The sequence below is a fragment of the Pteronotus mesoamericanus genome, unplaced genomic scaffold (genome assembly GCF_021234165.1).
Source record: "Pteronotus mesoamericanus isolate MK-2021 breed Mesoamerican mustached bat unplaced genomic scaffold, CSHL_Meso_final contig_1018, whole genome shotgun sequence".
Lineage (NCBI taxonomy): Eukaryota > Metazoa > Chordata > Mammalia > Chiroptera > Mormoopidae > Pteronotus > Pteronotus mesoamericanus.
In genome coordinates this window covers 852,148-864,723 of record NW_026555002.1, presented here as the reverse complement: position 1 = coordinate 864,723, position 12,576 = coordinate 852,148, and the positions used below count along the sequence as shown (strand labels likewise).

Below are 12,576 nucleotides of genomic sequence, written 5' to 3'. Positions count from 1 at the left end.
CCTGCGTAGGCGTCCCCAGGGGAGGGTGGCGGGGCCCAGCCCCTGCCCACCTGGGCCATGCGGGTAGAAGGAACACAGGAGGGCCTGGAGGGAGTCAAGCCCAAGGGCCGCAGAGACGTGTGCGGGGTCCAGCTGATGTCTCTGACCTCGGCAAAGCCGCGTTCAGGCTGCAGGGCGCGCTGGGAAACGGCCTGGCTCTGGCCAGACTCAGCAGGGGCCGAGGCCGTTCCACCCCGGGACGGCTGTCCCTCGTTCCCGTGCTGTTGGCTGGCACACACGACGACAGTGTGACATCCTCCGCGTCCCTCGAGCCAGCCAGCGGCCTCACCGGGTCCCTCGTTCTTCCCACAGTGAACATTTGATCTTCCGAAGGGGGAGGGGGATGCTGAGAATCGGGTGTGAGCGCCACGGAGGGAAAGGGCTCTCAGCAGCCAAGCCACTTCCCGACGCTCTGGGGGTCCTCTGGTCTGAGTGTCAAATGACAGCCTAGTCCAGCAAGTGACTGGCGTTCACAGAGCGGTGCCCCTTCAACGCTCACCAAAGCGTTACCCAGCGTCCATACAGATGGGAACTGTCCCCACCAGCCCCCCACGGCTTTCCATTTGGCCAAACATCTTGAAAAATGTCATCTCCGGTATAGGAGGGGCACAGGGCAGGGGCAGAGGGCCGGGGGAAGGGCTAGGGAGGCACGGAGGTGTACCTGGCCCGCTGGAAGGGCTCAGTGTCCAGAGTCAGAATCAGGAACAGATCCAAAGGTCACATGTCCAGCACGTCCTCAGGGGAGCCCGGGCACCGGGTGTCACCACTGCGCGGAGCAGGGGAGAACAGCAGTCACAGTACCAAAGGTGGAAGCTGGGCTGTTTCTCGGCCCAAGCCTGAAAGCAGCCTCGCTGTGCACTTCAAAAGTACGTTATGTCTCATTCGGGTGCATGTGGAGAAAGAAAGGGAAAGGAACAGAGAGCGCGTTGCAGGTCGTTAGGCTGTGGGGGGGGCGGGGCAGGGAGGGGCGCCGAGGTCTCGGGCGCAAGGCTTCCACATGGACCGCGTTCCGTAACGTCAGCCTTTCCGGGCGACGAATGACCCTTCCCATCCCCGCCGCCCTCCTGGAGCCCGCAGGCCCCGGGCGTCCCTTCTGGGGCTTAGACAGGCTGGGGCTCTGGTTTTCTGTCACCAGGGCTGTGTCCTCAGAGAGTCCCATACCCCGTGCGCCACTGAGGCCACTGAAACACAGGAACAAACATCACAGAAAGAGTCTTCCCCAACGCCAGGCTCCGGAGGAGAGCCGGGGGCGCTGTGTGTGTGTGTGTGCGCGCGCGCCTCTGCCATGTGACAGTCGTAGGTAGGGAAAACTTTGTCTTTGGGGAGAAAAACCCTTTCTCCTGCCCCTTTGCCCTGCCCTCTGCCCCGCTTACACCAGAGATGACGTTTTTCAAGATGTTCAGCTGAACAGAACGCCACGGGGCTGGAGGGGACAGTTCCCATGGGTAGGGACAGACGCCCTGGGCCCCGTGAACAGGAAAGACAGGAGCCCTCCTGAGCAACCTGCCAGCGTTGGCCTTTCCTCACCGGAAGCAGGCGTCGTCCCGGCCCGGGCGGCTGGCCCAGGGACCGTGAAGCAACCGGTACTGCAGGAAGGAGCGCAGAAAGCAGGTGCTCGGTGGGTTTCTTGAAAGCCCTCAGCCTCCCCCCCTACCTTGGCAAATACGGACAGCAGGCGACCGTCCTCTGCCACAGGGAGGCCTGGGCCCCCCTGCTGCCTGAAATTAGCCCCCGAGCGAGACTGTGCTCCTGGTAGGACGTCGTCACCAGCCAGCTCCGTATCCTCATGGGGGCCTCATTTTGCGCCCTGAAACCGGGGTGAGAGCCTGCCCGTCAGGGTTGCGGGAGGGCCGGGGCCAGGCGCAGGGCTGAAAGCGTGACTGCTTTGCGGCGTGGCCGTTGCTGGTCGTCGGCCTTGCCGCGCCCTGGGCGAGCGAGGTCACCGTGGGAGGCCGCGGGAAAGAGGGACAGCAGGGCTCAGAATTCCCGCGCAAGTCCCAGCCCCCTGGACTTGGCTGCCCGCGCCGCCTTCCCGGGCCTCTCAAAGGTGCACCAGCAAAGCTATGCGGATTTAGCATAGAAATGAGATTAAAAAGAAAATGTAACCTTTGCCAATATTACTCAAATGCCTTCCTGGCCACCTCGTTTTAACTTCTCGCTGTGAAAGGAAACCCTACATGTGAGACACGGTCCCTTCAAATGCTCCGATGCCTTCACTCTAAAACTGCCGTCCCAAGGCCTTTAACAAGGTGGTGAGTTCACAAGCCAGGCGTTTGCGAACAGGGATGAGCAGCGCTACTCAGCTTGCCCCGCGGGGAGCTAGGCCTGCAGCGTTCTCGTTAGGAATTACAGTAAGTATGTTAGCCACGGAGCACCAGGCACACAATGAACTGGACTACTGATTTTTAAAGCTATAGAAAAACTACTCATTTTCTTCATGTCAAATAACTTTGCTTCTTCCTTGTTTCCATTGTCTTAAAACTATTTAGTTTTAATCTTCTTTAATTCTGCTTTAAAATTTTCTCTTCCTTAAAATTCCACTTCTTTCTATGCCTCATTTTCTCACTGTGAGACCAAAGATTAGATCGTCCTTATTTGTTTTTCCCTTAGGACCGTTATTACATTTTTAACATTTGGTTTTTTTTTACTCACTATCCAGAGTATTTGAAGTCTCTTAACAGGAAAATAATTTAGAAATTGCCCGATAAGTATATGAGCTTCAAGACCACTTTCTGATATACTCAGCATTTCTTACGATGCCCGTGTACGTAGGAATAGAAAATACATAAGGTGAAATGAAAATGATATTGAATAAGAGATCTGGGTTCATAACTACAAAAAAATTTTTTTTCAGTGTTGGGCGGATTTATAGAAGGGAAAGAATGAATCATCCTAACATTTTCTGGTTTTGTTTAGTTTGTCACCGTGCCTTCCAAAATAACAACTTAGGGCGTTTGGAAAAAAAACAGAGAGCATGTAACTTGGATTAGAATGTGGATGCATGACTTTCTAAATGAAAACAGGGTGCGTTTTATATGAATTGCTTCCGTTTCCCAGCCCATCAGAAGCTGGGCACCGTGAGGACACTGGTCCCTCCAGAACAGGGCCTTTGGGCGGGGTGCGGGCCCAGCCATGAGGTCGGAGTTCAGACCAGGAAAAGGGGCGGGGGGCGGGGGGCGGGCCAGGCCTCCGGAGAGTCGCTTAATTGCGCTGGGCCTTGGCCCTTAGGACGTAGTAGCCGCGCCACCCACAGGCTCCGGGGGTGAGAGAGGGTGACGGCCGTGGCCGGCACACAGGAGCATCGCTGTCCCCCCCACCCCGCCCCCACCCGGCTCTCCCGGAAGCTGCTGTGGGACTTGGCCCCAACCCCCTGCCCCCGTACCGAAGGCTGCTTCCTCAGCGCCCCTCCAGGGAGAGGCTCGGGGGGTCTCTGGGTGCTTACGTTGTGCCTCCTGACATAGCTGGGTGGCAGGGAGGACAGAAAGCTAATAATCACTGCGCTCCTCCTCAAAAGAATCAAAGCGTTTGATGAGCGGGCGGCAGGTGCCTAGTCCGCCAACTCTGATTCGCAACCGTGTTGTCAAACTCCCGGCGAGCCCAGGGGGGGCCCCCGCGGGGGTGTGCCCTCGGGCGGCGCCGGCGAGCGGCGACGCGGGGGACTCCGGGGTGTCCCACCGCGCCGATGACGTTACACCGGGAAGCCTGTGAGATCTTGTGTTGCAGCGTGGTTCGGCGCGAGCCCTTGCATGCTAACCCCAGGTGGAAGACCGGCCCGTTGCATGCGGCCGGGCCCGCCCCTGACGAGACAAGCATGTGCTGGCAGGCCGGCCGCCTGCGCCTCCCGTGGCCGACCGCCTCCCCCGTCCTGTGTGTGGCCGCATCCGCTGTGGTACGTGTGTAACACCCTCATCATCACTCCACTAACCCGAACGCTCATCCTCCGGCCCAGCCGCCTGCGGGAAGGTGCGGCCGCCAAGACCCCTAAACCTGTGTCTTTCTCATTTCTTCAGACACGAGGGTGAAAAAGCTTGTTGGTGAACGCGAATGCTTGCTGGAGCAGGTAACGGCCTTTTTAAGTCTTTACGAGTCCCCCGCGGGGCGCCCGACCCCGGGGACCTTCCCGGACCGCGCCCCCCACCCCGCCCCCTTGCTCGGTCAGACCCTAACGCCTCGTGCCTGAAAATAACCGCCACGCCAGCCTGGGCTCTCCCCACTTCTACCCTCCTGAAGTCAGGCGGGTTGGAGGGGGCCTCGGGGACCCCAGGCCATGGGCTGAATGGGGCATGCTCCTTGCGAATTGCTGCCTGACATTAACATTTAACGAGAAGGCGTCGATTACCGTGAGGGGCAGGGGCTGGACGGGGCTGGTCCGGACACCCCACGCAGGTCTGCTTTGTCGTCTCTCAGTGACCGGCACCCCTTTCCAGCAGGTACGTGTGTTACCGCTGGTCACAGCCGTTTTCACCACGGTTTACTGACCTTCCTGGCTCTCCAGGAACGCGCAGCGGTTGTCTTCTCCAGCCTTCTCCCGTGCGGGGTGGCCATCCGATCACTCCGCAGCCGCGTTCCAGGGAAGCTGGGTTTCTCTCCTGTCCCCTTGTAAGCCTCATCCAAGGCGCCCGCCTTACGTTTCCCAGTTCCATTGACAATTGCTCTCACCTTTGGGGGAGCTGTACATAGGATAGGAGGAGTCTCTTGAAGTTCATCTTCCAAAAACCTGTATCCATGGTGATTCTGTACTTGTTTTCTTGAAGCGGCGTGCACGGGGGTGTGTGTGCGTGCTGGGGGTCTGCTTAGGGGGCTTCCACCGAGTCCGCAGAAATCGGAGGGTGACAAGCAAGGGCAGGTGGGGGTTCCTCGCTACACAGCAGAAAACCCTGCAGTCCCGGCTGCGAACGGCAACCCCAGCTACGGAGAGGGTGGTCCGGGGGGCCGCTCCCAGCAGGTGGTTCGCCTGCAAACGGACGGGGCTCGAGGGGACGCGCCGGTCCTGGGGGGCTCAGGGACAGCCCTTCTGGCCTGGAAGGCCCCAGGTGGTCCTTCCCGGCTCCCGAGTGAATAAAGCAGAGGTTAACAGCGCCCTGAACTGTAACTCTTAGACAGACAGTTAAACCATTTTATGTACCATCTCCTCCTGAATTCAAGAGAAATTTCAGCCTTCGAATAAGGTCTCACCAGAATTACAACATAGTCCATACTTGACGTTGTAACTATAATTGCAATTTCCTCCTTCATGCTTAGTTTTTGAGAAGAGTCCTAACTGGCAGAAGTTAGTTCATTTATTTATGTGTGTTGGGTCCTTTATTAAAGGGGAGAGACTCCCTGTCTCCCTGGTGGGTTGCACATCTTTCTCTGCACTTCTCATGGGCTCAGTAATGTAACCCCTGTCGCTTTGGCATCCTAGAGACACACGAAATAACTGCGAGGCGACGTCCAGTTGTACCGATGGGGCGTTTTCTCCGTTAGATGGTACTTCCTTGGCAATGGGCTCTAAGCTCCGCTTTTTAGTCTTGTTCAGAATAGAGAAATTAACCCATTCTCGGTGGGTGTTTTCAGATTAAGAAACTCAAAGGGCAGCTGGGGGAAAGACAGAAGAACGGCAGGCTGGACACGCTGCGCCCCGAGGACGGAGTCTTAGAAAACGGGACAGACGTGCACGTGATGGATCTACAAAGTAAATGTCAACCCTAGCGCTGGCGCAGATGCTTTGGCGTGCGCGGCTTTAGGACACTTGTGCAGGAGGGGAAACGCCCACCAGGGACAGGAAAGCCCAGCATTGTCTGCCCTCCCCCGCCCCCCAGAAGCCCTTGATTACAAAAGCACAAGGACTTTTTCTTGTAAGAGAGAACAGGGCGGGCAGGTGGGCGAGGCAAGGGTGTTTCTGTGTGAGTCCGAGGAACAGAACAGGAGCCCCAAGGCGGCCCGCCCAGAGACGCCCCATAGGACACGCCGCAGGAAACCCGCGTTTACTGGGCTGGATGCAGCCGCCTGTAAAAGTGCTGGTTGCGTGGGAAAACTGGAAGGCATTTTTCTATGCCAGTAAACGAGAAAGAGGCTTAAAGGGATACAATACCGCCCAGCCTCCCTCCCCCCTTCCCCCGCCCCCCGCACCATTCCCCTGTCTCCTGGGCACCTCCTGGCCTGGTCACGCAGAGGGTGCTCTCCTGCCTCAGCTCTGCAGGGCTCGGGGCCACAGGCCAGGACGTGCAGATTCGAGCTAGCCACAGAGGGGGGCTCGGTTCCCGGTAACTACTGCTTTAACATTTTAAAAGCCCAAGAGCTTAATGAATTTTCCTTCTTTTTCAACCTTTAGGGGACGCCAACAGACAGATCAGCGACCTCAAATTTAAACTTGCAAAATCTGAGCAAGAGATTACCGCGTTAGAACAAAATGTACGTGCTCACGGCTGGGCAGTGGCAGGCAGCCGCGCGGGTGACTCACGGGGTTCTGTTTGCGCGAACTCACCCCTGAAAGGCTGAGGACAAGAGAGAAGCAGCTATTTTTAGAACCAAAAAAAAAAAATGTCCGTGGTGTATTCCCTGCAAAGAGAGAGCATAGGGAAAGAAAAGTCACTATTGGGATTTGGGTTGCGTAATCGATACGAACCCTGTGTTAAAAAAAAAAAAGTTTGTTGTAGAAAGTAGCTGCTGTGGCCAGGGAGTTGTGTTTTTTGTTTGCTTGTTTGTTTGTTTTTGTTCTTTAAAAATGATTTCTTAAATAATAATTTAAAGGTGCTCCCTACGGGACATCCCTCTCGCCCAGCCCCGCGCTCTCCCAGCCGGGCCGGCTCACTCTGGGTCCAGCGTGTGAGCGCTCGTGCCTCTAGCATGCGGGGCAGATCTGGGCCGAAAGGTGTCCTAACAAGGGGCAGATGACAGCAGCTGCTCTTCCCCCTGCATTGCGGGTACACGTGGGTGAACTTTTAGGCATTTGTGTAGGGACAGAGAGAGACCCGCACACAGAAGGTGATGAGTTTCAGGAGCGGGCCTTGATCTCCACAGAATGGGAGCGTCCGCGGACCATGGGTGCCGCGCCCAGGCCTCCTCTCTCCCTCCTGCCTGAGCCCCTGGCCTTCCCTCCTCCTTCTCCTGCCCCCACCCCCCAGGAGAGATTACACTGGAGCACAGGTCCTGGTGGCGCCTCTGCCGTCCCAGCCCGGTTCCAGCAGAGTCGTCCCGTAAAGGGGAGAGATGGCGGCACCGTGGCAGCGCGGTGGGAACCGTGTTTTCGGACTCGGGCCAAAAGGAAATACGTCCTCAGTAGCAGTCAGTCCCGGGTTGCTCAAAAACAGGAACAAGTAGCTTGCTGGGCTGGAACCTGTATAATAATCAGAAAGACTAAGTCATTCTTTGCATGGTGCATTCTCCCATTAAGTGTACACCCTTTGATGTCTAATACAGTAAAGCAATCGGAGAAAGAAAACAGGCCAATCCATGTACACAGACGATCTTTCCTTCCTCGTAGGTAATAAGGTTAGAGAGTCAAGTATCTCGTTATAAATCAGCCGCTGAAAATGCAGAAAAAATAGAAGATGAACTGAAGGCTGAAAAACGGAAACTCCAACGAGAGGTAACTGTCCTAGGCTGTTTCTGGGGAAAGAATGGGTGCCGATATTCTAGTTGGGGGCGCAGAGAGGAGGTTCACCTCGGGGACCCAGCCGCTGGGTGACTCATCGTCCCGCCAGGCCAAACCCCTGAGGGGCCACGTCACATCACGCAGGAGGTCCCGTGTCGGACAGGAGACCAGGGCTCGGCCACGGAGCCGTCGGGCTTTGGCGGCCTACAGTTGTGCCCCGCTGCGTTGCATGCGGGCTCATCGTTCCTTGCTCTGCTTGGGATGCGCTGCATTTCTTGGCTCTGTGAAGTCTTTTTCTCTCAGTCCATTCTGGACACTTGTAACCATTTTAATCTCCTCGCACCGTTCCCGACCTGGTCTCTCCGCTGTCCCCATGGGACACGCGAGGTCAGGCCTCTCCACCGCGGCCTCCGTGGGCGCCCGCTGGCAGGCCGCCGCGTCAGCGCCCACCTGCTCCCCTCTCCCTGTCTCCCAGGACGCAGCCTTCGCAGAGCACTCCCCGGGGACCTCCTGTTGTTCTGTTAATGTGTTCATTCCCGACAGTTTCTGGAGGCGTGAGCACCCTCTCATTTCTTGCCTGTGTCCTCAGTCTGTCAAGGGCTCACACATGGCTGCTCTGTTTTGCGTGCCCGGCGACTGACGCGCGTTCAGGCGTTGGGAGTCTCATTCTGTGGGGTTCGCTTCTGCCGGCTCCTGCGGTTTGGTGTTTTGTGAGGTTCTTTATGCTTGGTTTGAACTGGTAGAAATACTCTGGGCCTGGCTTGGCATTTCCTGCCAAGAGGGCTTTTGAGGTCGCAGGGTTGAACCTGTCCCATGACCCCAGCCCCCATCTTGGAGGGTTTTGCATCGATGTCAGAGCCACAGACTCTGTGCCTGGCCCTGGGGCCCCGGCGCCCGGGTGTCACCACCGTGGCCTCAGGCGTTCCTGCTCTGGCATCCGCCTGCAGGGGCCTTGCCCCGGGCTGCGGACCTCCCCCTCCCCCAGCCTGTGCGGGCTCAGCTTTGTTTTTGTTTGCCTCAGTTGCCTTTCGTGACCTCATCGCGGACCCCAAGCCCGCTCCCTGTCTGGGGTCAAGTTGTTTCAGAGAGGGAGGCTGCCCGGGGGGCCAGAACCCTGTGCCTCTCCGGGTGAAGCAGCACAGGCGTCCACCCGCGTCCGCCAGTATGTGCGCCGGGATCTCGGGGGTCCGGGTGGAACTGGGATGCTCGGTAGGCCTGAAGTCTCTCTCGCAAGCCCGTTGTGTTTGGAGAAGCCGGTCCCCCAGATCTGCCTCTCCTCCTCGTTCCAGCTTCGCTCTGCCCTGGACAAGACCGAGGAGCTGGAGGTGAGCAACGGCCACTTGGTGAAGCGCCTGGAAAAGATGAAAGCCAACCGGAGCGCGCTCTTGTCCCAGCAGTAGCGCCAGCGGCACGCGGGAACCGGCCGGCAAGGGAAGACCGTGCGGCAGGCTCTCCTGCGCTCCCGTCCGGGAGCCGCTGCTTTCCCTGCTCCCGCGAGGTCGCCACCGCGGGGCGACGCAGCCGCGGGGGCCCAGCAGGCCGCGATGCGCAGATGGGCGCGTGCGCAGACCCCGCCCGGACTGCGCGCCGCCCGGGACCGCAGGTCATGTGATAAGCACACTGGGCCCGTGGGGGTCTGTGCCCGACGGGGCAGCAGCCTCTTCATGCCATTGACAGTGGTCATCAGAGTACAGATTAAAGTGGGACTTGCGTTTTCTTTTCACGTGTCTTGCTGAAAATAAGGGGAAATGTTACGTGTTGGGACTTCCTTTCAGGGCAGAACCTGCCGTTGGAGCGGTTTCCGTAGTATCTCTTAGTCTGCGCTTTCCATACACAAACACTGTGGAGCCACAAGCCATTAGCAAGCAGAACTTTTCCACTAGAAACAAGGGGACGGTCGACAAGTAAAAGTGACCTTAAGAAGACTCTTTCCAGGCAACAAACGAAGCTTTTCTAAGGGATTTTTGCATCAGTCCAATCATAATACTTTTTTCCAGGGAATTAGGCAATAGCTTACTGAAAACGACAGCTTTTCATTTGCGTTATTTAATCCTTATATTTGGAATTGAAGTTGTTAACTTCTTTTAAAGAATGTGCTATTAGAAAAATTAAAAAATGAGAAGTTAAAAAACTGAGCTGTGTGGCTTTTTTCTTCCTTGAGAAAGATGATCTTTCACTGCTTTATATTAACTGTCATGAATGTTTTGGGTCCTCTTTTTTTATTTTTTAAGCCTATCAAATCAGCCCGCTTTTCCTTCCCTGATCTATAAAAAAGGTCTATCCACAGTGAATGAGAACAGTGCACTTAGAAGAATCAATGTTCTGAGAAGAAAAAGTAACCTGAGGAAGTCCCAGACCAGCTATGATATCTTCAAGGACGAAAGTAGAAAAGGTTTGGCTACTTGCTAAATTTTAGTTACTCTTTGTATATGTTGTGTTGCAAGTAAGGCTGGTTAAGTAAGAAAGCTTTTTAGGGTATTACCGAGTACAAACCGAGAAAGACAGTGTCACCCAAAGCTCTATGTAGTGTTGACACTCAGAGAACGCCGGGGCAGGGGACAGGAGTCGGGGGTATGACGTTACGTAAGTGTCCCCCCGAGTGCCTCCATCCCCCAGTCGGCCCCCCGGCACCGTCGGGGTCCAGCACCCACGGGCTGCATGTCATTAGGTGGGAGAGACATCGTGTCTCCTCACGCCGAGGACACTTTACTGTTCAGACCTTCTTGAGTATCTGTAGACAAAATAATCCCGTCGCTGATGCACGTGGGGCCCACAGGCCCGCTCTGGCTGCGGCGTGTTCAGGGCCAAGGTTTTCACACGGAAACCTGCCCTGCGCTGGTCCCAGAAAGCCACAGCCCTCCGCAGCCATGTGGCTTTCTGTTCACCTGAGATCGGTCCGTGCAAATCTTACGGTGATTGGTGTCAAAAGATTTCTGAGTTTGAAAGTCCACTTAGGGAGCGTTAAGGCATTCCAAGCTCTCTCACGGACACAGCGAGTGAGGCCGGGTGCAGTCCAGCAACCGACTCCGCCCCGTAATTGAAACTGGGGGCTGTGACAAGAACAATTACCCTGCAATAGGGGATTAACTACTAAGGAGGAAGGAGAATTCTCAACAATGTCCTGGAATGAGGGAGAGGACCCGAGGAAGGGACCAACTGTGACGGAGACCTGATTGGAGGGGTTGGGACCGCCACCAAGGCCGGGGAGGGGCAGCGCCAGGGGTTCCAGCCAGTGGGCGGGGGGGGGGGGAGCAGTGGGCGGGGACTGGGAGCATGCGTGGCTGGGAGTGGCCGCCGCAGCCGGGCACCACGGACGCCAGGTGAGCCGGGGGGAAGGAGCCACGAAGGGGGTTCTGCGTCCTGTACTGTCCCCTAGCCCACACCGGCCGGTCGGCAAAGGAGAGCTGTCTACTTCATGATCTCATCCTTACAGGTCCTCCCACAACATCTTAAGACAACCAGTAAACCAGGAAAACATCCACATCGCTCACACAGAACACAGTAACACCAAACACTTGTTCAGCGTTTAGCCACGTCTGGCAGCTCGACTCTTAGGTCTTTTCGCTCATTTGACTTCCACGAACACCCTAAGGTGGTGCCTCTCGAACTTCTCCGTCGCATGGCAGACATCAACCAATCACTGAAATCTGTGGCACGCCGAAAAATAAACTGTTGGCCAATCTGACCCCCAGAAAAGTGTAAGTGTGATTTTGTCCACACCGGATGGCTACTGTTGTGTTGGCCGGTATTTTTTTATGTGACAATCTAAAGGTCCCCGCCCCTGACGGGGGGGTCAGGCCGTGCGTGTTTTACAGACCCCTGCGGCACACCCGCAGAAAGTCGCTGCCCTAGGGGACAGACACTGTCACCAAACCCACCCCGCGGGTGGAGGAACCGGAGCCCGGGGAAGCGCGCCGGCTGGGTTCCCACGGCCGCAGCGACCACATATGCTGGCCCCCCAGGCGCGGGGAGACGGCCTTTTTCTCCCAAATCGGCGGCGCTTGGGGGCGCCTGTCCTGCCGCCCCTGCAGCTCCCGACAGCCCTGACAAGAACCTCAGGGCTGCGCTACACACCCTGACCCTGGGGAGGCAGAATAGGACTCTCCCACTAACCTCGCAATAAAACTCCCCCTGCTGCCGTGGCTATCGGGCACCTGAGGCTGGCCCTTTCATCCCTGGAGCCCGGCATTCCTCTGCCTCGCACTTCTGACATCCCGGGCCAGGTCCTGTGCCCCTTACGATACCGAGCAGGATCCCTGGCCTCTACCCACCAGAGGTCAATGGCCCCACCCCCATCGTGACCAATTAAGGTGTCTCCAGACGTTGCCCAATGTCCACAGGGAGTTGGGGGTGGGGTGCAGAAGCCCCCCATTGTGAGGCGCTGCTCAACCCGGAAGCAGAACGGGAAGAAAAGAAGTGGCCAAAAACCCAGCCCAGGAGGCCTGTTACGGGTTTTTTACAAATTGTTTTCATTTTTAGAAACAGGCATTTAGAACATAAAGCCACCCACTCAAAAGACAACATAAACACAGGTTCAGAGTTGCAATGTTATTTTCAGTTGTGTCTTAGATTTCCGATGTTAATAGTCCAAAATGTAAATCAAGACCTCAAAAGTTACTGCTGATATTTCTAAGTGTATGCTATTGCTTGGCACCCGTGGATTTCTGCCTTGGGTGGCGCCGAGCTCTTGGGGAACACCAGGCGAATGCCCCGCTTCGGTGCCCGTGGTCCTGAGACCTGGGGAGGCCGCGCGGGCAGCCGCACGGGAAGGCGGCGAGGAGTGCGGGCCAGGGAGGCGCCCCTGCTGGCCGGGTGGAGCCCGCCAGTTTCAAAGGTTCGAACCGGGGCTCAAGCCCGGGCTGTGTTTCTCCAAATGGCCCGGGAGGGGCGTGGCACATATGTGCAGGTGCCTGACTGGGTGTTTGAGGGTGATGGAGCCACTGTCTACTGACCTGCCTGGC

General features: G+C 56.8%; 1 protein-coding gene across 2 annotated transcripts in view; it reads left to right on the top strand.

Moving 5' to 3' along the window:
• The window catches only part of LRRFIP1 (LRR binding FLII interacting protein 1), a 111,407-nt gene extending 101,661 nt beyond the window's left edge, over nucleotides 1-9,746 (top strand). For both annotated transcript variants that reach the window (XM_054571095.1, XM_054571097.1), the window contains 5 exons: nucleotides 4,050-4,099; nucleotides 5,596-5,713; nucleotides 6,353-6,432; nucleotides 7,505-7,609; nucleotides 8,905-9,746. In XM_054571095.1, coding sequence (XP_054427070.1) covers nucleotides 4,050-4,099; nucleotides 5,596-5,713; nucleotides 6,353-6,432; nucleotides 7,505-7,609; nucleotides 8,905-9,015 — 464 coding nt within the window. In that variant the 3' untranslated portion in view covers nucleotides 9,016-9,746. The remainder of the gene's footprint in view (nucleotides 1-4,049; nucleotides 4,100-5,595; nucleotides 5,714-6,352; nucleotides 6,433-7,504; nucleotides 7,610-8,904) is intronic.
• Nucleotides 9,747-12,576: the final 2,830 nt, after the last annotated feature.